Here is a 26,465-nt window from a genome sequence, read left to right on the forward strand (position 1 = left end):
ATAGTATGTATTTAATATATGTGTATATATTTTCTAAATTCTTTTATAGGTACCCTTATATACTATTTCATGTACACCTAAATATGGGAGAGGAACATATTTAGAACAAATAATGTATAAATACAATTTACAAAACTTAAATATGCAATGTTTGCTAATTAAATTATTATAAACATTTATAATTGTGTCTTTGTTTTTTAAAAAAAGAGATGATTTTATCAAATGATTTTTTTGCATCATTTGATGTGATAACACAGTTTTTCTTTTGTAGTCTGTTAATATGATGGATTATATTAATAGTTGAGTGTTGATCTCTAGTCTTTTATTCCTGGATAAGCTGCTTTTGGTTGTTATACATTGTTCTTTTTATATGTTGCTGGATTTAATTTGGTTAGTATTTTGTTGAATATTTTTTTCTTTTTCTTCTCTTAATGAAAGACATTGGTATCTTGCTATTGTTTTTTTTTAATCTGGTTTTATATCAGGGTAATTCTGGTCTTATAAAATGAATGGGGAAGTGTTCCTTCTTATCAGTTTTCTGGAAGAGAAACTGGTGTTATTTCTTCAATTGTTTGGTGGCATTCTCTGGTGAAAGTAAATGGGCTTAGGGTTTTCATTTTTGGAAGGTTTTTCTTTTCTTTCTTTCTTTCTTTCTTTCTTTTTTTTTTTTTTTTAAGTTTATTTATTTTAAGAGAGAGAGAGTGAGCAGGGGAGGGGCAGAGACAAAGGGAGAGAAAGAATTCCAAGCAGGCTCTGTGCTGTCAGCGCTAAGCCCAATGTGGGGCTCAAACTCACAAACTATGAGATCATGACCTGAGCCGAAACCAAGATTCAGATGCCATCTGACTGAGCCATCTAGGTGCCCCGTTTTTTTGGAATTATGTATTCAATTTATTTTGATATAGGCCTATTTGAGTTAATTATTTCTTTTGGGGTGGTTTTTGGTAGTTTGTGGCTTTCATGTAATCAGTCCCTTTTACCTCAGTTGTGTAATTTATGTGCAAAAAGTTGTTCATAGGTTTTCTATAAACTTTCAGTGTCTCAATAGGCTGTAGTGATATCCTTTGATTCCTGATATTGGTAATTGTGCTTTCTTTCTTTCCCTCTGGTTAGTCTGGCTAGAGGTTTATCATTTTGATTGACCTTTTCAGAAAACTAGCTTTTTTTTTTTTTTTTTTTTTTTTTTTTAGAAAACTAGCTTTTATTTATTTGTTTTTAATTTATTTTAAAATATTTATTAATTTTTGAGCAAAAGTACAGCACATGGGAGTGCACAGGGGCACATGGGGGAGGGGGCGGAGAGAGAGAATCCCAAGTGTTCTCTGTCAGCACAGAGCTTGATGTGGGGCTTGAACCATGAGATAATGACCTGAGCTAAAATCCAGTCTGATGATTAATTGAATGAGCCACCCAGGCATCCCAGAGCTAGCTTTTAATTTCATTGGTTTCTCTATTGTTCTTTTTAAAATTTCATTTATTTTTGCTTGCTTTGGGTTTATTTTGCTCTTCATCTTAGTTTCTTTTAGCTCTTCTTTTTTAGAGGTGGAAGCTTAGATTGTTCTTTGAGACCTCTGTACTTTTTTAATACAAATATTTAAGTATTTAGATTTCTAAATAATGCTTACATCCCACAAATTTTGAATTTTATGGCTCTATTTTTGTACATTACAAAATATTTCCTAATTTCCCTTGAGACTTCATCTTTGACCTATGGGTAATGTAGAAGTTGATTGTTTAATTTCCAAGTGTTTAAGGATTTTCTGGATATATTCCTGATACTGATTTCTAGTTTAATTGTGTTATAATGACAGAAATATTTTGTATAATTTCAATTTTCTTAGATTTATTGTGGTTTGTTTTATGATTCAGGATATGGTCTGTCTTGGTGAATGTTCCATGCATATATTTTTAAAAATGTCTATGTATTCTGCTTTTGTTGCCTCGGGTATTTTATGTCAATTGGTTGTTGTTGGTTTATGGTGCTATTTATTCTATAGGGATAAGAATATAGGGTAGGGAAGGGACAGAGAGGGAGAGAGAGAGAACCCCAAGTGCAGAGCCCTACCCAGGGCTCAAACCCACAAACTGTGAGATTATGACCTGAGCTGAAATTAAGAGTCAGATGCTTAACCCAGGAGCCCCTAAATTTTTATTTAAATTCACTAGTTAACATACAGTGTAATATTAGGTTCGGGTGTATAATGTAGTGATTCAACACTTCCATACAATAAGTATACTCATCACAACAAGTGCCCTCCTTAATCCCCATCATCTATTTAACCCAACCCCCACTCACCTCCCTTTTGGTAACCATCAGTTTGTTCAGAGAAAGGAGTTTTGAAGTCTTCAACATATTGTATATTTTTAGTTGTATCAGTTTTTGCTTTATGTATTTTGAAACTCAGTTGCTTGTGCATTAATGATTGTTACATATTCTTGGTAAATTAATCCTTTTATCCTTACAAAATGTTTCTTTTTATCCTGGTAATTTTTATTTTATTTTTTAGTCTACTTTATTTAATACTGATATAAGTATTTCAATTTTCTTTCAGTAATTTTTATCATGGTATATCTTTTTACATTCTTCTAGTTTTAGTTTTATCATTTTATTTATCTATTTATTTAAATTCAAGTTCATTAATATGCAGTGTAGTCTTGACCTCAGGAGCAGAACCCAGTGATTCATCTCTTACATATGATATCCAGCACTCATTCTGTAAAGTGCCCTTCTTAATGTCCATCACCCATTTAACCCATCCCACCACCCACCTCCCCTCCAGCAACCCTTGGTTCGTTATCTGTATTTAAGGGTCTCTTATCATTTGCCTCCCTGTTTTTATCTTATGTTTCATTATATTTAAAGTGAATTTCTTTTTTTTTTTTTAATTTTTTTTTTTCAACGTTTTTTAATTTATTTTTGGGACAGAGACAGACAGAGCATGAACAGGGGAGGGGCAGAGAGAGAGGGAGACACAGAATCTGAAACAGGCTCCAGGCTCTGAGCCATCAGCCCAGAGCCTGACGCGGGGCTCGAACTCACAGACCGCGAGATCGTGACCTGGCTGAAGTCGGACGCTTAACCAACTGCGCCACCCAGGCGCCCCAGTGAATTTCTTATATAACATATAGTTCAGTCTTGTTTTTTTTTTTTAATCTGTTGATAATCTGTGTCTTTTAAGTGAAATATTTAGACCATTCTATTTAATGCAAATGTATGTTCAAATTTAGGCCTACTCTTTTTTTCTGTTTATACCTTAATGTTTCCCTTTGTTTCCATTTTGTTGCCTTATATTGGATAAATTGATAATTTTTTAGAATTACAGCTAATCTATATTAAAGATTTAATCTATTTTTATTTAGGTATTACAATTATATATTTTTTTAAATGTTTATTTAATTTTGAGAGAGAGAGAGCAAGGAGGAGAGGGGCAAAGGGAGGGAGACAAAGGATCTGAAGCAGGCTCCATGCTGACATCAGAGAGCCCAATGTGGGGCTCGAACTCATGAACCTTCAGATCATTACCTGAGCCAAAATCAGACACTTAACTCACTGAGCCACACACGTGCCCCTAGAGTTATATTTTAATTTACCTAAAATGCTCATTTACATTTTAATTAATTTGTTATCCACATTTAGATTTATTGGGTTTTTGACTATATTGCTTTATACAATTTTTTTTTAATGGTTGCTGTAGGGACATGTTTATAAAAACTTTCTTCTACTTAGAACTAATATTTTTACCACTTCAAGTGGAATGTAGAAAGCATGTAGTCCCACTGTAAGTCCCTTTTACTTGCTTTGGGTTGTAGTTGATACATGTATGCTACATCTATATACTTTGAGAAATCCATAGTCATTTGAATTATTGCTCCCTCTATATGGAATGTTTTTGGGGGGGTTGTTTTGTTTTTTGCTTGCAAGGTTTTTTCTTTGTCTTTGGTTTTCAGCATTTTGAAACAACACTCATTTGAGTGTGAATTTTGTTGAAGTTCTCTTTTTGGTTCCCTGAACTTTTTGAATCTACAAGTTTGACTCTTGGAATATTTGGGAGGTTGTCAGCTATTGTTTCTTCAAATTTTTTTTTTTGTAGCCCTTTCTCCTCTTCTCTGAGACTTCAGTGACTCAAATTTTAGACCTTTGTTATTATCCTAAGGGGCTGGAGGATCTTTTTTTTTTTTCCTAATCTTTTTTCTTTCTCTTTTTTTTAACATTTATTATCCAGAGACAGAGAGAGACAGAGCAGGAGTGGGGGAGGGACAGAGAGAGGGAAACACAGAATCTGAAGCAGGCTCCAGGCTGTAAGCTGTCAGCGCAGAGCCCAACATTGGACTCGAACCCCCAAACCTTGAGATCATGACCTGAGCCAAAGTTGGATGCTTAACCAACTTAGCCACCCCGGGCACCCCTCTTTTTTATCTTGATTGTTGTTCTATTGGGTCTGTCATTGAGTTCACGGACTCTTCCCTTTGTTATCTCCATTTTCCTATACAGGCAAAATAGTAAATTTTTTTGTTTGGGATACTATATTTTTCAGTAGTAAATTTTTATTTTTTAATATCTTCCATTTCTCTGCTGAGACTTCAGTCTTACCATATTTCAAGATTGTTTGCCTGTACTTAAACTGTCATAATAGTTGCTTTAACGTCTTTATCTAATAATCCAATACCTGAGTCATCTCAGGGTTAGTGTCTGTTTATTGTCTTTTCTCTTGTCAATTGAGATTTCCTGGTTCTTCTAACAAGTAATTTTGGATAATATCCTGCACTTTCCAGTATTACCTTATGTGACTTTATAACCTATACTGAATGTTTATTGTTAAAAAATTTCAGCAAGCATTTGATCTACCTAGTTAGGTTCACTTCACAGCTCCTAAGGAATCCCTTCCAGGTTTTCTAGCTCTGAAACCTAGTAGGCCTACTCTGCTGCTGTGAGGGTCAAGTAGGAAAAGGATAAAGACAAAAAACAACAGGTATTTCAGACCCCTCCCTCTTCAGATCACAGTTTATCTGATCATAGAGAATTCCTCTCCACGTTTTAGATGTCTGCTCAGCTGCTACTGCCACCACTGCCACAGCACTGCGTCTTTGTGCTTGGAACTTGCTTTGAGGCTGGGGGACAAGAGAAAACAAACGTACAAAAGAAACCAGAAGGTTTCCCCCCACTCTTTCAGTCACATGTCTTTGAATAGGAGTTCAGTATTGGCTGGGAAACAAGTAGCAAAAGAAATACAGGAAGCATAGCACTGGACCGCTCATACCTTGGTTAGTAGTTTTCTTCTCTTAATGTTTATTTCTTTATTTTGAGAGAGACAGAGATAACGTGAGCAGGAAAGGAGCAGAAGGGGGGAGATAACGAGGGAGAGAGGCGGGGGGGGGGGGTGGGGGGGGATGGAGAGAGAATGAGAATCTCAAGCAGGCTCCATGCTCAGCACAGAGCCAGATACAGGGCTCAGTCCCACAACTGTGAGATCACGACCTGAGTCGAAATCAGGAGTTGGGCACTCAACCGACCTAGCCACCCACGCACACCTGTGGTTCCTTTCTACAATCTGCCTGCTACTGTTTACTTTTCAGCATTTTCAGATAGTTGAGAATTCGGTGGGAGACTGGGAGCATTGAACCTATTCCATTTGAATCAGAAACTCTCCATAAAATGTTCCTGAGTATTTAAAATTGTATCTCATTCATTTACCAAATTCCAATCAATATGTGATTAACTTATAGAGTCAATTTTAACAAAATGATGTAAAAGAATTATAAAATCCCAGGAATCAAAATTACCTTATGAGTCACTTAGGCCAACCCTTTACATTTAAAGAGTCCTTTTCACCTCAGACAATAGCTAATGATAGCTAAAATTGAGTATGCACCTGCCAGTGTATTAAGTTCCTGGCCTACAGTAACTCATTTAATTCTCACACAATTCCATTAAGTAAATATAACTGTTTTTTATTTAGCTCCGTCTCACTGGGAAAGAAACTAAAGTTTAGAAAACCTTTCTTCTCAAAATGCAGTCCTTGGTCCAGTCCCATTCTCATGACGTTGGGAACCTGTGAGGAATGCAGAATTTTAGGTTTCAATTCAGACTTTTGGAATCTGAATCTGCATTTTGAACAGAATCCCCCATATGATTCATTTGCACATTAACTTTTTTTTTTTTTTTGAAGCATTTGCTTAGAGAGGTTACAAATAACTTGATCAAGGTCACCCAGCATGTAAGTTGTAAAGCTAGGATAGAACTTGGTTGAATGACTTCAGAACCTGTGCTCTTAAATACCGTGCTGTCTTGCTGAATGATTATTTAGCCTGGGTGTGACAGCTCCAAAACTAATATAATGTTTCTACTGAGTGAAAAAAATGTTTTCTTGTGGCCTTTTCAGGTCATACTATACTGTGATATACTCCCTCTTCTACAGAATAACACTTTAAATATTTAAAGATAATTGTTATCTTCCTTTCCTGGATGGTTTTTTTTTTTTTTTTCAAACTAAACACCCGCAAATCAGATTTTTTTCGTACAGCATGGTTTTAAGCTCTTTCACAAACTATAATCATATTTGTCTACATACCTCTTAAAAAATGATGCTATTTGGTGATCCAACAATTATGATTTCCTTTAATTTGATGTAAATAAGAGGTTACTTAATTTTGTATATAGCATGTATGTATTTATCAATGCCCACTATGTATATAAAAGAAATTTAAGTCAGTTATATGCTCTCAAAGAGTGTAGCATATATTTAGGAAGAGAGAATTAACCCATCTGAAAAATTGGAGAGCAATACCTATCAGTGTATGAAGTAGACTTTGAGGTTAAAGTCTCTCAAATTTGGACAAATCCCCAAACTTACAAAAATCTCTACAGCATGTAATGTGTAGAGACAGTTATAATAAAGGTGTTCTGTGCATATATTTGTGAAAAAAATTTCTTATTGACTAGAGTTCTTTGGAACCAATTTAGTTGATCAATTTTAGTTGTTCTGACTAGCATTTATTCACATGCAGATCCAAACATATACCAAATCCAACATTCAGTTCTTGAATATAGATATTATTTTCTAGGAAGAACCATGACTTTCTCATATTTCTTTATGTTCTCTTCTCCTCCATCAAAAGCAGAACTTGGGAACTTGGGTGACTTATTTTTCAACACCATCTCTCAAATTGTTTTTTAAAAAATTTTATTTTCACCCTAGGACATACCGCATTTTTTAGAGATTGCAAGAAAAGACAAATTATTTGAGATACAAAGATGCTAGACAGGTTCTCTCACTATCTTAGAGAAGATACAGAAATGACATTATATCCCAGAAAAATTGTAAGTTATATCATGGACATCAAGGATTACTTCTGAATATCTAAAATTGTCTTGAATTATGAAGTGTTGAAGGTTATGGGATAAAGACCATAATTACATGACTGAGAGGAAGGAGAAATGACCAGGTCAGTCATTAAAGACCTAAGCAAATCAATGGGCTTTGAAGAGTGAAAAGAATTAGAACAAGAATTGTTTTGCTTTGTTTTTTGTTTTGTTTTAAAGTACATTTAAGAAAAATTTATCTTTAAAAAGATACAGGGTAGAAAATTACACTGAACTAAATTTATTTTAGATTTATTACTAATTTATATGAGAGAAACTTTTTCCCTTATTTGAAATTAAGGTAAATTCTAGTTGAATAGCTGTCATAAACATTTGCTCTAATCCATGTACCCTGGAATAACTAAAAATTTGATGTAGGTGATGAAAGCTGGGCATGGAGTTGGAAGTCGTATATGTTTGAGTGAGCAATACCAGAAAATGTGCAGAATTACAGTATGACTTTGGCTAATGACACTTTCTATTACCGTTCATTTGGTCATTTCCCCTTTACAAAGCACTTAGGACACTGTGCTACCATAGAGGATCCAGAAGAAAAGGACTTAAGTTCCTGACTCAGGGAGCAGACTGGGGGACAAAAAAGATTTGAACTTTTCAGTTTAAAGACAGTTTTGCGGCAATGATTACTTCTAGATGTTGGATTAAATCTGTTTGTTTGTTTTTTCTAGACCTTGCCCAAAGTCAGGCAACATAATATGCTCACAATGATGTTCAGTGTTGTATGCTTCCCAGTGTGGCCTTTTTCTTGGTGCTGGCACTTGAAATAAATGTATATTTACAAGGCATTCTGGATAGCATAAGTTATTTTGCCTTTTGTCTCTGTGACCATAGGTAACAGTTAACCTCTTCCAGATGCAACACCTACAGGCAGCCTCCCTTGCAAGCAATTTACAGTCTCTCTGTGACAGCGCCAAACTCTATGACCCAGGCCAGGAGTACAGTGAGTTTGTCAAGGCCACAAATTCAACTGAAGAAGAAAAAGTTGATGGGTGAGAATTAATGTATAGATGAAATTATTTCAAAAGATAAAATAAGTTTCTATCTGGTATAAGTTGGTGTCTTTTCTAACAGCAGAATTTCTGAATTTTTTTAATATCCCGATGTAACTCATGTAAGACTAAAGCTTTTCAGTTTGACACAAGGCTCAGTTCTTTGAGATTTAGACATCCTCTGAGAGTGGCAAACCATGTCAATTTTGAATGCCCACACATTTAACAACCTCCATTTTCTGCAGTGGTTATACTAGAAACGTTTAACCATGACACGAATTATTAACCATACTTTTGCTCCTCTTTTCCATGTTTCAGCTGTAACAAGTTCAAGTGATTAATAAATTTTTTTCACATCTCCTTTAAGAAGCTGAACCCTTATAATGTTTATTCTTGATATTCACTTAGTTTAATTACTCTTCATTAAATCAACAGATTTTTCTGAAAATAGAATAAAATAGGCTGTTAATTAGTCATTCTCCTAAATGATGAATTTTATTTGGGTTTTTCTTAGGAATGTAAATAAGCAGTTAAATAGTCCTCACACTTCTGGATACGGACCCAGCGACTCGTTAGAAGATGTAGTGCGCCTTGCTGACCCCTCTAGTAAGATTGAAGAGGACAGATGCTCCAATAGTGCTGATGTAACAGGTAGCGTTTAACATTAAAGGGAGCTCTAATTTATGAAAGATCAAATTATTTAAATGTGATTATTAAATGAGTTGCAGCTCTGAAGTTTAAAAATCAGGCCTTGAATTATAACTCTGTGAGACCTTAGTCAAAGTTGTAAGCACTGTAGCTCTTTTTTTTTTTTTTTTTTTTTAATCTTTATTTTTGAGAGAGAGAGTGTGTGAGTGAGGGAGAAGCAGAGAGAGAGGGAGACAGAGGATCCAAAGCGGGTTCTGCACTGACAGCAGAGAGCCAGATCCAGGGCTCGAACTCATGAACTGTGACATCATAACCTCAGATGAAGTTGGATGCTTAACCCACTGAGCCACCCAGGCACCCCACACTGCAACTATCTTAAAGTCAATGGTTGATCACTGCTAAAGGAATTGGACTTGTCTCATTTCTGTAATGTCAGTATTTTGCCTGATGAAATCCTTCTGTAGCCAAGTTTGACTTTAAATATTCTTTTCTTGAAGGTCCTTCTTTTATAAGGTCATGGACATTTGGGATGTTTAGTGACTCTGAGAGCACTGGTGGAAGCAGTGAATCTAGATCTCTGGATTCTGAATCTATAAGTCCAGGTATGTAAGTATTTAAGTCTAGCAGAGAAAATTCAATGAAATACTCCTTTTGGGGGGATATATTTTAACTACACTATTTTTATAAGGAGCTGTGTCCTAGAGGAGTGTGTATATATACACGCACAGTTTAAAGAAAAATAAACAGATCCTCATGTGTTCACCACCCAGCCTATAAGAAATAAAATATTATCAGTATATGAGAAGGGCCCTGTGGACACCTCCTTGAAAACCTTGCCCTGTTGCCCACCAGAATAAGCCATCATCCTGAATTTTGTTAATAATTCTGTAGCTATTTTAAATGTGTTAGTGCCTGTATCTACTTGAGCTTTTCCCTCTTTGGAATGTTATACAGATGGAATTATATACTATTTTTTGTGTGTGACTTCTTTCATCTTTTTTTTTAAGATTCATGTTGATGTGAATAGCTGTATTTATTTCATACCATATCTTCTATAGTATACTATTCTGTGAACATAACTGTATTTTTTAGATTGCTTTGTAGTTAATTGCTAAGATGAACAATATAGTTAACACCACTTTTTGTGCCTATAGTTACTTAATTTTTATAAATGCACCTTAAAAGGTACTTTGATAAAGAGAATTCCATGCTCCTTAGAGAGGCAGGATAGATATTCTGAACTCTGCTTTAGTGGCTTTAACGAAGATAAGCCATAGGTAATACAGCTAACAGGAAAAGAAGGTGGCGTTTGAACCCATGAGATTTTTCCTTCAAACCCATGAGATTCTTACTTTGGCATTCTTTCTCCTCCACTCTTTTACCAGACTGCTCTAGTCCTATTCTTCCTGGCCCTTCTCCTAGGATCCTTGGCACTGTGGGAGATGTATTATAAGATTTAGCCTACCTCAAAAGTCCAAGATATTTTTTATAGTGTTCTACATATTACAGAAATTTTATTCATATAAATACATCTCTTGAGTTTAAATTTAGAAATAACTTCTATGCAGCATTGGGGTTTGTAGGCTTACTTTGTGTCTTCCTTTAAAACTAGCTCCATTCAGGCGGCACCCCGGAGATAAGAGCCTAAATACTTAACTAGATATTTCTAATTAGCTTTGTAAACACAAGATGGTTGTAGCTATCCCCAGAAATTAAGACCCAAACTAGGGCACACCCTAAATTATTTGGAATCCTACAAGACTTCATGTGATAAAGACAAAAATTTGTAAACTAGTCACAAGATAAATGGTAAAGACCTAGGGATGCCTGACCTGGGAATGAGGAAACCTGGGGACATGACAGCTGTCCTCACATATTGGAGTGTGAAGAGATTACAGGGACAGGGCTTGTCTGCTCCTTTAGGGAGAAGTGTGACCAGAGGCTGGGTTTCATAAGCAGGCAGACTGCTGCTCAAAAATGTAAGGAAACCATTTTACAGTTGGAATTGTTCTGAATGGAACATGTGACCCCATGATTTCTCAGTCGGTAAGAACACATTCAAAACAAAAACTAGATGACCACGTATCTCTTAAACATATTTCGAAAGGAATCTTTTGGAGGGAAAGATGTTGGTTTAAGTCATCTCTCAGCCCTAAGATCGTTAAGGCCTTGAGGTGAGTGAAATCTTCCACTTAGATATCGCCCTCTTTTTAATATCAGCAGGGAGCAGATAAACCTCGTTACCTAGTCCAGCTGCTCTGATACCTGCACAGTGTCCTTTGCTGACATGGCTTGTGTCCTGTGTTCTTACCTCCCTGCCAGGGATCTTTATTCCTGCTTCCCATTCTCCCATCTTCCTGGGCAACATTAATGTGATCTTACTGTTGTGTTGCTGTAATCATAGATGTGTGTATGTTTTAGACAGCTTTAGGTTACACTGTATACATTTCTTTGTAACTCAATTCAAGGAGTATTTAATGACAATTTACCATTATGCCAGTATTCCTTGCCCTTGTAAAGCATACAGTGTCTAACACTTACTATCAGAAGTTGGCAGTAAGGTCTTACTGGAATGTATGATTCCTCAATTTTAAATTTATTTGGAAAAGTCAGGTTTGGTTGAATTTTCTGTTGTTCCTAGTAATAAATATCATAATTCCCTATATCCAAAGTCTGCGAATGGAAGCAGCTTTTTCTATTTCTGTTTGTTCTCTTGAGCAGAATAGTATGATTGTGTTATTCCAAAAATATTGTCCTTACCCATTTCTTAAATTCTACATTGGTCAGGTGATTGTATTCACAATTTTCTTTTAGGAGACTTTCATCGAAAACTTCCACGAACTCCATCCAGTGGAACCATGTCTTCTGCCGATGATTTAGATGAGAGAGAGCCACCTTCCCCTTCAGAAGCTGGTATTGCTTTAATGTGAATCAAGTACCCACTAAACCATTTGAGTCAGCAGCACTGCATGATATTAGGAAAATAGTATAAAGAATTACTTTGCTGTGTGTTAAGAGACATAATAATGACTTAAATATATCCCCCAAAATTATGTAAAGTATGGGTTAATAATGTACTAGTGAAATGTTACAAATAAAAATAAAAGAATAAGCAACAAAACTAACTCTAAAATGTATTTGATGCCAAAATAGGCTAGTTATTTTGATCTTTTATAAAACAAATACAGTGACTGAACTGTTAAAAGGTTGCAATGCATGAGAAACTCAGAAAAAGTCTCTTTAAAAGAAAGAGTGGAAGAAGCTAGGCAGAAAAAGTAAATACATTCTTGAGGACAAGGAAAGTTACAGAGGTTGACAGATACAAAATATATCAGTTACCTTAATGACTTGAATTAGACTCATATAAATAAGTTTTGCACATTTGAAAACTTGATATACCTTTTTGGGCATCATTAACTAAAATAATATGGAACATCTGACCTCTGGTAGGGTATTGATACAGAACTAGCTAGTATTATCTGTAATTTTATAATGAATTAAGAATAAGTAGCTTGGGGTGCCTGGGTGGCTCATTCGGTTAAGCGTCCGACTTCAGCTCAGGTCATGATCTCGCAGTCCATGAGTTCGAGCCCTGCGTTGGGTTCTGTGCTGACAGCTCAGAGCCTGGAGCCTGCTTTGAATTCTGTGTCTCCCTCTCTCTCTGCCCCTCCCCTGCTCATGCTCTGTCTCTCTCTGTCTCAAAAATAAATAAAAACATTAAAAAAAAAAAAAGAAGAGTAGCTTTATCTTCAATGCAAATAATACTGACAAACTGGTCTCATACAGCTAGTTTTCTTTCTTTCAAGCTTTTATAGGGGCATTTTCTAAGAATGTAATGCCACCTCCATAACACCCTTCCAGGTGCTATAAAGAGTATATTAATAACAGTGTAGATTTACTGATTCTGAAAACATTATGCCATGCTATATTAGAAGTATCTTACTGGTTTGGTCATGATTTTTACCCATTGCTCAAATATTTAATAAATGTTTACCTTGAAGAGATCTATAAATTGAATGTTTATTTTGATGTTACAGACTCAAATTAACAGCTTTTTGTAATGCATGAATTATTACAAGGTCTAAAGATTTTTTAAAACTTAGTATCATGTGTTATAATTTTTATGCCATTTTATAATTCTTATACTAATTTATCTCTGTTTCAAGGACCCAATTCCCTTGGAACATTTAAGAAAACATTGATGTCAAAGGCAGCTCTCACTCACAAGTTTCGAAAATTAAGGTCCCCCACAAAATGTAGGGATTGTGAAGGCATTGTAGTATTCCAAGGTGTTGAATGTGAAGAGGTAAGACATTTCTGGAATTACATTAGCTCCTTTATGCTCTTTTCTGTATACTTTTTTGTTGCTAATTTTATTGATTGAGATCTCTTGCAGGTATATTTTTAAGAAATTAAACTATAGTGTACTTTCTGTAATTTTATATTTCATTCAGATATTGAGTGTATTTCAAACACCAGTACCTTTTAAACTCGTTTTTGTTATGTTACCACTCTACCTAGTTTGCTCTGTTGTTCACAGCTTTAAAGTGAGTGAACCATGTTTTAACTGTTATTTTCTTGTAGTGTCTCCTTGTTTGTCACCGAAAGTGTTTGGAAAATTTAGTCATCATTTGTGGTCATCAGAAACTTCCAGGGAAAATACACTTATTTGGAGCAGAATTCACACAAGTTGCAAAAAAGGAATCAGATGGCATCCCATTTATACTCAAAATATGTGCTTCAGAGATTGAACACAGAGCCTTGTGTCTACAGGTACATTGTAACTCTTAAAAATTAAGTTTAAAAACACAAATCCCTATGTGATTTGTTCTAATGGTGAGACTTTAAAGGAAAACAGTGCTCTCAATTTTTAATAAGGAACTGAATTTATTCAGATTAATTTGGAAAATACCTCACTTGGCCCTAGGTTTTTTTCCTTAATTATTAAGAAAAATTGAAATAGACACATCAGATATATTTATATGTCTTCATTTAACCATTGATACTAAAGGAGAATTTTGCCCAATTTTTCCATTTTCTTAAGGGAATTTATCGTGTATGTGGAAACAAAATAAAAACTGAAAAACTGTGTCAAGCCTTGGAAAATGGAATGCACTTGGTAGACATTTCAGAATTTAGTTCACATGACATCTGTGACGTCTTGAAATTATACCTTCGACAGGTAACGTTTTCATCCTTGAAAAGTACCATTAAACAGAAAGAAAAAATATGACTTGTGTTTTGCTGATAACATTTACTACACATATATTTTCATTGACATAGACTATATTGATGTGTCTGTAATTGTACAGATCAAAGAGCATATAAAATACATATATAGTTTAAAGACCAATAATAATCAAAACATTCATTTTCCATCACCTCACTTAAGGAAATAGAACATCACCCTGTAGAAGGCTCCTGTGTGCCCTTCTCCAGTTGTGGTGCTCAACTCGGCCCCTGGGCTCTTTTCTAACCTTGTTAATACCTCCTTCTCTTTTCCTAATAGTTTTAATACCTGTTGTATGTTCCTACACAGTGTGTCGTTAATGTGTCATTGAGGACTGAGAGGTAATGAGTTTAGGTAACTGAGAGGAAAGCATAAATCTAGCTGTGTAAGCAAAGGCCATAGTCCAACTTTACCTTCACTGATATTCTCACATAGCTAATGTGGGAGGCCAGTGGGCAAGATCATGAGTGCATCCTGGGAACATGAAGTTCAGTGTATCTGGGGCATCTGCAGGGCTTTCAAATAAGCTGAGTACTGGAGATTTAGCAGGAATATGGTCAGGGGTGGGCTGCTCTGTATTTTTTCTTTTTATGCTCACTGTTGAATCTGGGGCTTTTAGGAGTAGATCCAAAGAAAACACTCCTGTGGGGTAAAGTAATAATTGGCTTTAGTGGCTTCAGGCAGCAGTTCATGGAGCAGTTGTAGAAACAATCAGCACATTGTTATGATGAGCCAAATACAAAAAAGATACGGGTCAAGTGTGGCTGCATTCTGTCCTTGGGTGAAAATGAAGAGAGAGTCACAGAGAGCAGAGCAGTGATGGTCTTGGCCATGTCCATCTCTGGAGTTCTGTTCTGCATCTAGATCCTTTTTAATTATTGTGAATATCTGTCATCCTAGGATCTCCCTTCACCTTCTCCTCTCTGAGGGGGACACCTGTCTTCTGTGTCTTGTCTTCCTATTCATGGTTTATGTTCCTGTTTTGGTCATGCCATCCTTGAGCAAGGTGGAATAAGAGTAGATTCTTGAAATCTTATTTATCTGTAAATGTCTTTATTCTGCTTTCTTAAATGGGATGAAAGAGTATGGATAGTATGGAAGGTTATAGTATCTTACTCTAGAAATTCTTTTCCTTCACAATTTTGGAGACTTTTTTTTGAGACATTTTTTATTCTCCTTGAAGCCTGAAATCTTTCTCATTTCTGATTTTTTGTATGAGGGCTGTTGTTTTCTCTTTGAAAGCTTGTCAAATCTTCTTTTCTCCCCATTGTTTTAAAATTTCACAACCTTGATGCCTTGATGCATGTGTCTTCTCCTCTGTCCTTCCAGGAACCCCACAAGCTCTGTCCTCCTTGCCCTTTTGTTCTTGGGACTAATTTTGTTGCTCATTTCCTCCTCTCTGTTTTCTCTGTATTTTCTTTCTGGAACTTAAATGTGTATACCTGACACCTTATACTGGTTCTCTAGTTCCCTCATCTTCTCTCTGTTTTGTTTTTGTTTTAACACTTTTTAAAAAGATTTCCTCGGTTTTATTTTCCACATCTACTTTGATCTATTTCATTTCTGAGATCATGGTTTAATTTCCAAGAACTTGGCTGTCTGTTCCTTTTACAGCATCCTTTTTTAATGAATGTAATATTTTATTTATCTGAGATATTCACAGCTTTTTTCTAAAAAGGATTCTTTGCTTAGCCTTCAGCACTATTCAGTAGGAATATAATGTGAGCCCTATATATAATAGTAAAATTTCTAGGAGCCACATAAAAAGGTGAAGTTAATTTTCATACTTAACATACTGAAATATCATCTGAACATCTAATCAGTATTTTTAAATTATTAGAAGGAAAGGTTACTGAGTCTTTGAATTCTGGTGTGTATTTTTCATATAGAGTACATGTCGTTTAACCACATTTCCAGTGCTCAGTAGCCCTGTGTGGCTAGTGATTGCAATATTGCCAGTTCTAGACCTTCATTTGGTTTTTTTGAAACTTATTTTTAAATTCTGTCTTCTGTGGTTGTCTACTTGAAATGGAAGAATTGGAAATTGAAGTCTCTTTGGAAGTTTTTGAATACGTGAAGGCTTTAAAGATTCTGAGCTTTAGTGTCATCTAGAAGGGCTATTTGGGAAACACCTGATGTCTGTATCTCTAGGTCTGTGCTCTCAGGCTGGCTTCATACCCCACAGAAGGGTCTTTCCCTGCCTATAGGTGTGGTGCCAGAACTCTGTGAGCCAATTTGGGTAAGAAGACCCCATGGTCTCTGCCTCAGCATGCATACAATCACTAAATCCCTATTTTTAGAAGTTGACCACCTGTTGTTTGTGCTTGACTTTGCCCATCCAGAAGCCCTCTCTTCTACACTGCCCAGAGAAAAAAAATTCTCACACTTCTGGGGAAGAGGTTGGTCAGAAGCATGTTGCTGAGACAAGGATCTGGATATCTAATACTTCTTAAATAGTCCACCGTTCTCCAGGATCAGAGTACCTAGTGCTGACAGTTCCTGAGTCTCCTATAAATTGTGTTGTTTCTCATTTCACCTTTCTCAGGACTGCTGTCATTACTTATTTATCTGCTCTTCAGTGGTGAAATGTTGCTTTTATCTACATTCCTTTTCTGCTAGTCTTGTGGGCTTAACTGTGTTTTAGTGGGGTTGCAGAGGGAAAGAAACTAGGTACAAATGTTGGATCCATCATGTTAGCCCACAAAACTATTTATATTTCTTTTTACAGGATGTTCACATTTGCAGAATTCAGCTGAGAAATGGAGACAGAGTACCTCTGAATGACTTTTAATCTCACAATGAATCATCCTTTATCTCTCCTAGCCAGTCAGGGAGAGGAAATAAACGGAGTCCAGTACTATTCCGTCTCAGGAATACTGTGGGACCAACACTTTAGTGTGGGGAAACTATTCAATTCTTACAGTATTAGAAAGCAGTCTTCATTTTACTTATATATGGGAAATTTGAAACCTCAAGAGGCTAAGTGACCTCCTTTAGATCCCAGAGTAGTAGGGGTAAAAATTAATGTCAAGGCTTCTCCTCCAGCAGGGGAGATCGGAGAGGTGGGTGCCAACCTCACCACAGATAGTGTAGGACACCAGCTAGCCAGAGATATGCTGTTTCCATTGCTGAGCAGTGTAAACGTTGGAATCAGTTATGCCGGTAGGGAGATCATGCCCCTTGATAGTTTGAGAGAGGAACTTTTCTTCAACCCACTTAGGGCAATTCAAATTGTTCTTAAAAATTAGATAAAATGTTGACAGTGTCTTTCTTGTAAGCCATATTGTCTTATGCTGGTCTTCAGTCTGGCCAAAGTAAAACACAAGGACCCTGTATTATTTTGTTCTCTGTCTACCCCATACCAATAAAATTCAGAATATAAACTTTTTCTAGTTAATGTTATTAATATGACTTTTAATATGGTTTTAATAAAACAGCTCTAGATCTTGCTAACTTTGGGGCAGTCATGAATGTAATTGGTATAGGGTACAGCAGAGTTTTAAATTGCCATCATGCAGCTTTACGTTTTAAAAAAGTTTTACTGATTATCAATTAACTCATATTTAATATAAATATAATTTTTGACGATGTCAGATTCACCTTATAGATCGCATCGGTAACAAACGTATACATTTATAATGAGGATTAACCTTAAATCTTGTGAATCGTAATGGACATGCTAAATCACTCAGTAGCTAGTCAGTAAATTATTAACGGGGGAAAAATGGACAGATTGATATTCCTAATGTAATCTTATTTCTTTAGCTCCCAGAACCATTCATTTTATTCAGATTGTACAAAGAATTTATAGACCTTGCAAAAGAGATCCAACATGTAAATGAAGAACAGGAGTCAAAAAAGGATAACTCCGAGGACAAAAAATGGCCGAGTATATGTATAGAAATAAACCGAATTCTTATAAAAAGCAAGGACCTCCTAAGACAACTGCCAGTGTCAAATTTTAACAGTCTTCATTACCTCATAGTTCATCTTAAGCGGTAAGAATTTTGTGTAAGACAAGCATTCATTAGTGGGTGGAAATCAGTGTTTTCGTTTTGCTTTTTTTGGTTTTTTAAAAATTGTAGCAAAATACACATAAATTGACCCTCTTAACCACTTTTAAGTGTATGGTTCAGTAGTATTAAGTGCATTCATATTGTTGTGATGTTTTTAAAAGGAACATTTTCTTTCTAATATGTGTTAGGGAAAGGGAGACATTGAGTATATGTTCTTACAGCTAACATCCTTCCTTCAGTTGCCTCCTATGTGCCAGGCTCTTGCTGGGAAAATAAGGATGAGAATGTAAGGTTTCTGTCACCTGTTGTGCTTGTCAGCCTCGGGGCAGACCTGCAGACAAGTGCAGTTGCAGCACGGTTCTTGTTCTAAGGGAGCCGTGCACAGCATGCAAAGGAACATGGGGGATTGGAAGGTCATGAATCAGAGAAGGTAGCCCTTAGCCAGATGTGAAGAACTGGGTGGTGGTTTGGTGACCAAGAATCTGAAAAGGCATTCCGGGTAGGAGGTAACAGACACAGAGACACGAGATAAGTTTGCATTTGGGAAGTATAGATAATTCAGTTAGGCTAGGACAAAGCAAGCAGTAGCTTGAAGTGAGTTAGGTAGAGTCCTGATAAAGTCATACATACCTGCCAGATGAGTTGACTGTCTTCCTTCTGTACCTACTGAAGAATTTTGATCCAGGAATTTAACATGTTTGGATTTGCTCGTTAGGTCTTTCTGGCAGCCATATGGAGAATGAGTTGGAGGGGGTCCTCTACTGCAGTTCAGAACTTCTTGGGTAGTCTAGAAGTGAAAGGTGTGGAGAGCTTGAAACAAGGCAGTAGAGCAGAGAGATCTTTAGGAGGCAGAATCAGAAGACTAGCTGTGGCAGTGAGAGAGAAATCGACAATGTTTAACTTTCCAGCATAAACACCTGGAGGATGTGCTGTATACTAAGATGGGAGCAGCTCTTAGGGTTTTTTTGCTTCTGCTTTTCTGCTGGTAAAACTTTAGTAGTTCTTTCTACTTAATTAAATTTGATCCAATACTGTGAAACCCAATTTTCTGTGTGGTCAATATCTAATCAAATAAATATTTCCTTTTTCTAGACTTGTACCACCCATTTTTCCTCCACCCTTCCCAACCCATAGTAAACTACCATCAAGGAAATCTAATAGGCGAATCTTATACAGTTTTCTGTGTTCTATTTCACAGAGTCGTGGATCATGCAGAAGAAAACAAAATGAACTCCAAAAATTTGGGGGTGATATTTGGCCCAAGTCTCATTAGGCCAAGGCCCACAACAGCACCTGTCACCATCTCCTCTCTTGCTGAATACTCAAATCAAGCACGGTTGGTAGAGTTCCTCATTACTTACTCACAGAAGATCTTCGATGGGTCCCTGCAGCCACAAGATGTAGTTGTGTGTAGTATAGGTGGTGTTGCATCTCATGTTGATCAAGGCTGTCTTCCAAAGCCTCTATTGTCACCAGAAGAAAGAGACCCAGAACATTCTACGAAGCCACTGTTTTTCTCTTCAAAGGAAGTGAGTTTTGACCTTTATGGAATTGTGTTGGAAATTTGTAATGTTTGTATTAGTAAGTTAAAAATCTTTGAATTGTTTTAAGGTGTGTTTTACTTCTTACATTTAAAATTCTTCTCCATCAACAGGATATGCATACTGTGGGTAGTGAAACCAAAAGTTTTGAGCCAGCTACATCATTTGAGGAATCAGAACGAAAGCAAAACGCATTAGAAAAATGTGATGCATGTCTCACCGGTGAGTGGCCATGTAAAATACATGTTTGCTGACTTAAAACTGTGCCAGTTAGCTATGTCTAAAAGCCAAAATGAGTGAAGTCAAAAGAAATCAGAGAAAGAAATTTCATTAGTAAATGGATCTTTACTGGCCATTAAAAAGTTGCTCTATACTATACCTTATATTTGAATGAATGTCATTCTTTACAATAAGACATCTTGGAATTCATAGTCGTTTTTGTTCCCTTTCCAAAAAGTTCTTTTTCATTTTTGCCTTCAAGTAAAGTCAAGGCAGAAATGTGTTGAACAGTATGAATTATCATACAATCTGTTAGTATATAGAGTATTGTATTGACCTAACTGCTCATACCAAGTCAACTAGAATCCTAAAATTAAAAATAGACTCTTAAAACTCCTAAAACTTTTTTCAAGTGCTTTTACCTGTCACCTTTCATGTATTAAGCATAAATATGTGTATATAAATATGTATATAAATATGTGTAAATATGTGTCTTTTTTTATTTACTTGACTACAGTCAATTTATTCACTGTATGATAAGTTTAGTTGCAGGGGTTAGCTGTCAAGCTGGTGAAAGGCTTCCATTTGTTACTATAATTCGATGTATCACCAGAGCTAACTTCCAGTTTTTAAAAACGTAGTGATACACATTAAATTTGATGTGTAATCCTGTATCAATGATCATAGTCTGACAGAATCTAAAAGGTAAGGAAGCTAACATTCATTAAGTATTTGCCTGCTCTGTGCTAAGCACTGTGATTATTGTTCGATTCCGTATATCTGAGTTGATCTTCATAACAATTCTGTGCTGTAAGGTAGGTAGTACCAGCCCCATGTGACTCATAGACTAATAGTCTGAGGGTGGTTAAATAAAGTCAAAGGTCATGCCCCCAATAAATTGTTGAGTCAGTATTTGAACTTATATCTGTGCTTATTTCACTCTTGTGATCTAGGGCTCCCAATTAGGAACAGCAGTTTTCATAAATGTCCTTTTTTTGAAAGCATATTACATATCAGAAAATTGTGAACACTTTTCATGATTACATCATTTAGGCCACACATCATCATAGATACAATTATGATTTTTTTTTCTTGGTAGATGAAGACAGGGACAGTGACATTGCCTTGCCCAGTGCAAAAGCGGTAGAGCTGAGCTAAACCCAGCACGTGGGCCTCAGAGTATGCACTCTTACCCATTACACGATAAGTTTGTCCCTCGGAACTTAAGGAACATATTTTAGTTGGTGCCCATAGCCCGACCACAACCGCTCAGTTCCCTTAGAGTGGTCCTTAAATGTGGGGAAGGACCTGGGAAAGAAACACGAGACAGCATTGCCCTGGAAGCCCAGGGGAGACAGGTCAGTGGTGTCAGGTAAGGAGGAAGGTCAGCTGAGATGAAGACTGACCAGTGATTCTGATGGCCTCCTGTCTGCAAAGCTCTGCCTAAGAGATGTGGGGGGAGGGCCCGGCAACGGGAAAGGACTGCCTGCTGTGCTCAGGGCAGCTGAAGTTCAAAGCCAGAATGGTGCCGAGGCACAGACTTGTTTGATGTTTTCCAGCAGTAAAGAGGAGCCATGAGCAGAGGGCTGGAATTTTCCAGGAATGGGAATTTTTCGGGGGAGACACTGCAAAAAAGGACAAGGTTTGAAGGAGCTGAGCATTCTAGTTTGAGAAAACGTGGGCCACGGGTCCAGACTGTAGGAGAGAGAAGAAAGTAAGCCTGGGGGTAAACAGTAAATGGGGAGAATGGTGTTGCCTTTACCAAAAACAGAACAATTCAACCTTAATGGGACAGGACGAATGTTATAGTGCATTTATTAGTTGATCAGATAAGAAGGGGCATCTAAGGCATCTAATAGGATATGTTCTCACTGTGGGTTGAATGTAACTGAAAATAGCAGATTGAGCTCTGCATAGATAATTGAGAATAACTTGGAAAAATACATAAGACTTTTGCTGTTTTAATTGGCTCTTCATCTATAAATCATTCAGACTCTCTTGTTAACCACATGCCATGAAATTTGATTTTTAAATAAATCTTTTCCTTTTTTAGACAACAAAGTGGGTTTGCTTATAGACCTAGAGCTTGAATCAGCATCACAGAAGATGGACGATGTTTGTAAAACCTCCAAGCCACTTAATCTGAAATCAGATAGGGAAGCAAACAGTGTTGAAAGGCATGCTCCAAGGACCAAGATGAGACCTGTAAGTTTGCCTGTAGATAGACTACTTCTTCTGGCAAGCCCTCCAAATGAGAGAAATGGCAGAAATATGGGGACTGTAAATTCCGACAAGTTTTGCAGGAATCCTACCTTTGAAGGAGTTAGTAAGAAAGATACTCCTTCTGTTGGTTGTTCCAAATTGGATGGCTCTGAGCAGTCAACTCTACAAAGCCCTTGGGAGCAACAATGGGAACAAAATGGCCTAACTGTAAAGACTGCAGTGACTGTGCCCAGTGCACTCCAGGACAGAGGACTGACAACGAGCCCCAGGATCACTGGGGGCCACCCAGTCAGTGCCGCCCAGCCCAGTAAGCCATACTCAGAATCAGTGAGGCCAGTGAGACAGGTGTCTGGGAGACGGTCCTCTGATTCCTGTCCTCCTGCTCCTGTCCGAGCGCCCAGAACACTGCAGCCGCAGCATTGGACAACGTTTTATAAACCACGTGCTCCCATGGGTGGTGTGAAAGGGGATGAGGAGAAAGCTGCAGCACCCTCCCCAGCACCGCCTCCCAGCACAACTCCCACCCCCCAGGGGCACGCGCTAAGAACAGTGCCAGACTCTGAAAACGCTCCAGCTGCCCCCACACAGCCCACCAGGAAGCCTAAAGAGAGCCCTGAGGAGCGGGACTTGCCTGATGTGCTGCCAGCATGTCAGAGACCAAGGCTAAAACGAATGCAACAATTCGAAGACCTTGAAGATGAAATCCCACAGTTTGTGTAGGGTTGTCAGAATTCAGCTTTTCTCTTTTTGTTGTTTTGTTTTGTGGTATTATGTTTTGTGAAAGAAACTTTTGACAGGGCCCCTTTTGTATAGTATGCCAAATCATGGATTTTGCTATTTGTCGTCATATTACATTATACTGTGTTGGTTATGTCGAATGGTAGATTGTTTTGATAGGGCCCCATCTGTGCCTCACTGGAATTATATGTATTTTTAAAGTTGTGAATAAATAGGTGGACTCATGTTTTTTAAAGTTCAGTTGATTTTTCCCATAAAATGGTTCATTTAAATGCATCCCTAATATATGATATAGTTCTCAACTAACAGGTGCAATTGGGGAAAATCAGCTTTATTTTTTGAAGTGAAACTATGTTGCTTATTTATAAAAGAAATATTTCTGAATGCAAGTGCCTGAAAGATCTTTGTTTGGTAGGATTGTTTTGTTCACACAATTTTATAGTGTGTCTTCGACCATTTGTATGGTATATATGTAACCTTTTATTTTTCAGTTGGCAGTTCACTTTTTAATATTTACATAATGGCCAAAAGGCTTGCAAATCTCTATTTAATTGCATTTTGGTTAATTGTCAGATTTTCCATGTGGTAGTCAATTGAATTGTACAAAGAAAGTGCACTTAAGCTTGTTTCTAAATTACATAGTTCAGCTATGCCTTATTTGGCTTTAGATGGTTTTAATACATTTAATATTTTTTTTTACCTCTTGGCTTTGTTCTGCATAAACTTTTGTTGTTCAACAGTTCTGAACCTTTTGGTATTTTATATAATGGTCCAAAAATGTTTTAAAATTCAATGCATTTCCTCTTCATATTGTCTGTTTTTTTTTTTTTTTAAACCACTCCTTTGGTATGAAATGTTTTCGCTTTTAAGTAATTCTATGTACTTTTTCTACCAGGACTTTTAACCGTTGACGATGTATGTTTCATCCAAATCATGCAGAGATTTATTTAAGTTGATTCTAAGAGTATAGTTCGATAAGGATCATTGTTTGGAACTTGAGAGAAGGTGTAGATGATTGGACAGATGTATTTCATTTATCAAATTCTCAGTTTTTAGAACTAGTACAGTCCTGTTATTTTCTGGGTTTCATTATTTTGCCTAAAATAGGGTATAAAAGGGACTAAAAAAGTAAAATAGCCTCTTTTCCTATGTGTGAATTATATTTGTAGAAAATGCTTTTATATGACCCTGTTATAGTTGATAAAAAATGTGTGTGTGTGTGTGTGTGTGTGTGTGTGTGTGTGTATACATGGCTTCTCATGTATAAATTAAGTTCTCATGGCTTCTCTGAAATTGTTGCCTCTTAGGGCATGAGACTTTAAGATTTATTAACTGTTGGCTTAATGGTCAACACTTGGGCTCATACATCCCTTACTATATAACATGGAATGCATTTATGGGGCATTGCTGTTATAGCTCTATATGACATTAGAGACTAGGGAGAAATGAGTAACTCACTCCTTTGTTCTGGAGCCTTGTTGTTAGTCTTTATTGTACAGAATATAAAAGAATCGTATTGCTTCAAAAACCTAAAAAGTAAATAGCCAACATTTATTGAGCCCTCTCTTTGTGCCATGAACTCTGCTAAATCCCTACATAAATGATTTCATTTCAGGTTCACTGCAACCTATAATATGTAGGTAAGTACTTTACTATTCCTGTCTTACAGATAAGGAAACTGAGGCTTAGTTATCATGTGCTCTAGGTTCCACTGGTATCACAGTTGGAGTCAAGTCTCAAACTGGTTATCAGACTCTTGGTGGTTACTACTCTTACTGTGTTATTACTAAGTATTATCAGGTAGTATTTAACAATATAAAATGCACCTTAAAATTTTTTTCATTGTGGTAAAATATGTGTAACATAAAATTAGCAATTTTAACCATTTTTAGGTATACAATAACATTAACTACATTCACATTATTCTGCAACCGTTACCACTATCCCATCTCCAGAACGTTCTCATCATCCCATACTGAAACTTAGAAAATACACCTTTAAGTTCCTTCAGTTTTCTTTTAATGTATTGAGACAACAGAGTCAAAACATATGTCATAGAATCAACTGGCGTCTCTGTTTCCCCTTACTGTTAAAGCTCACATGTGAGAGTTCCACTTGGGCCTTTCTGTCTGTAGGGCCCTCTGGCGTCTCATCCAGCTTAAACCGTCAGTCTATGGGTGCTTCTAGTTTCCTGAGACATTAAGCAAGTATCTCCCAGAAGATGTTGCTGTTTCTAGAGTACTCACTGTGCCCTACTCTACTCAGTAACATGGCAGCAATTCCTCGTAGGAAATTGTTTTATGACACATGGAAAGAATGTGAGTCAAGGGAAAGAGCAATAGTGGGGAGTCCTTTTAGAGCTGCCACACCACTAGAAAGGTTTGTGGAAAGCATCTCATTCAAGTTTGTAAGAAGTCGTTTGTGAAGGGTTGATTCAGACTTTCTTAGATAGGCTTATTTTACATAGTGAGAAGTTAATTAGCATCTATGAATATTTAAAGTCACTTTTAGTGCACTTCAGGCAATGTATTTCTTTTGATGTAGAGATGAAGAAGAGATGATCCCTGTGAAGGACTTGTCCAGAGATCTCAGAAGCAAATGAAATCACACTTCCCTTCCTTGAGTGATTAAAATTAATTTAAACATGATACTAAAGCGACACTACTTCCAGCTAACATTGTGTTGCTTACAGCATTTGTACAGCTATAAAAGTCTCTTTCAATGGCAACCATTGTATATTTTATGATAAGTTATCATCAATGTAATCTCTGGGTTTTTCTTTCCTAGAGGCAAGAAATTGTTTTGATGTGCTGATATGATTATATATGTAGATAATTCAGTAACATCTGGAGTTTAGCAAAGTTGCTACATTCACAATATGCAGATGTCCGTTATATTCCTACATATCAGTAACTAATAGGCAATAAAATTTTTTAGAAAGATCTCTTAAAATAAGTTTGAAATACCTAAGAATAAATCTAACAAAATATATACAAGATCTTCATGGAGACAATCTAATCTCCATCAAGAAGCATTTAAAGAGATCTCGGAAAAAATGGAGTGCTCTGTGATGTGCATGGAATGGAAGCCTCAAAATTGTAAAGGTGTTCATTTACCTATCACTTATCAATTCAAATGTAGGGTCATCCAATGTAATTTTGAAAGTAAGCTGCAGACATGATTCCCCATCCCGCCTAAATACTTTAACGATATTTCCTTGAAACAAGAACACTCCTATGGAACCATAGTATGACAATCAAAATCAGGAAATTAACATTGATGTAGGACATCCAATCCATAGACCACATTCAAATGTGCTGATTGTCCCAATGTTCTTTGCTCCAGCATCCCTAGGCAAGATCAAATGGTGCATTTTGTTGTCCTGTCTTACTACCTCCTTTGACCGGGAACAGTTTTTCAGTCTTTTCTTTCATGACCTTGATTTTTTGAAGAGTATAAGCCAGGTACTTTGTAGCATGTCCC

General features: G+C 36.6%; 1 protein-coding gene across 4 annotated transcripts in view; it reads left to right on the forward strand.

The window, feature by feature from the left end:
• ARHGAP29 (Rho GTPase activating protein 29) overlaps window positions 1–24,116 on the forward strand; it is a 67,037-nt gene extending 42,921 nt beyond the window's left edge. For all 4 annotated transcript variants that reach the window (XM_047870546.1, XM_047870548.1, XM_047870547.1 and 1 more), the window contains 11 exons: window positions 8,210–8,367; window positions 8,882–9,018; window positions 9,513–9,617; window positions 11,830–11,928; window positions 13,182–13,321; window positions 13,600–13,788; window positions 14,060–14,197; window positions 18,011–18,243; window positions 19,460–19,790; window positions 19,916–20,024; window positions 22,075–24,116. In XM_047870546.1, coding sequence (XP_047726502.1) covers window positions 8,210–8,367; window positions 8,882–9,018; window positions 9,513–9,617; window positions 11,830–11,928; window positions 13,182–13,321; window positions 13,600–13,788; window positions 14,060–14,197; window positions 18,011–18,243; window positions 19,460–19,790; window positions 19,916–20,024; window positions 22,075–22,964 — 2,529 coding nt within the window. In that variant the 3' untranslated portion in view covers window positions 22,965–24,116. The remainder of the gene's footprint in view (window positions 1–8,209; window positions 8,368–8,881; window positions 9,019–9,512; window positions 9,618–11,829; window positions 11,929–13,181; window positions 13,322–13,599; window positions 13,789–14,059; window positions 14,198–18,010; window positions 18,244–19,459; window positions 19,791–19,915; window positions 20,025–22,074) is intronic.
• The last annotated feature ends 2,349 nt before the right edge of the window (window positions 24,117–26,465 follow it).

The sequence above is a fragment of the Prionailurus viverrinus genome, chromosome C1 (genome assembly GCF_022837055.1).
Source record: "Prionailurus viverrinus isolate Anna chromosome C1, UM_Priviv_1.0, whole genome shotgun sequence".
Taxonomy (NCBI): Eukaryota; Metazoa; Chordata; class Mammalia; order Carnivora; family Felidae; genus Prionailurus; species Prionailurus viverrinus.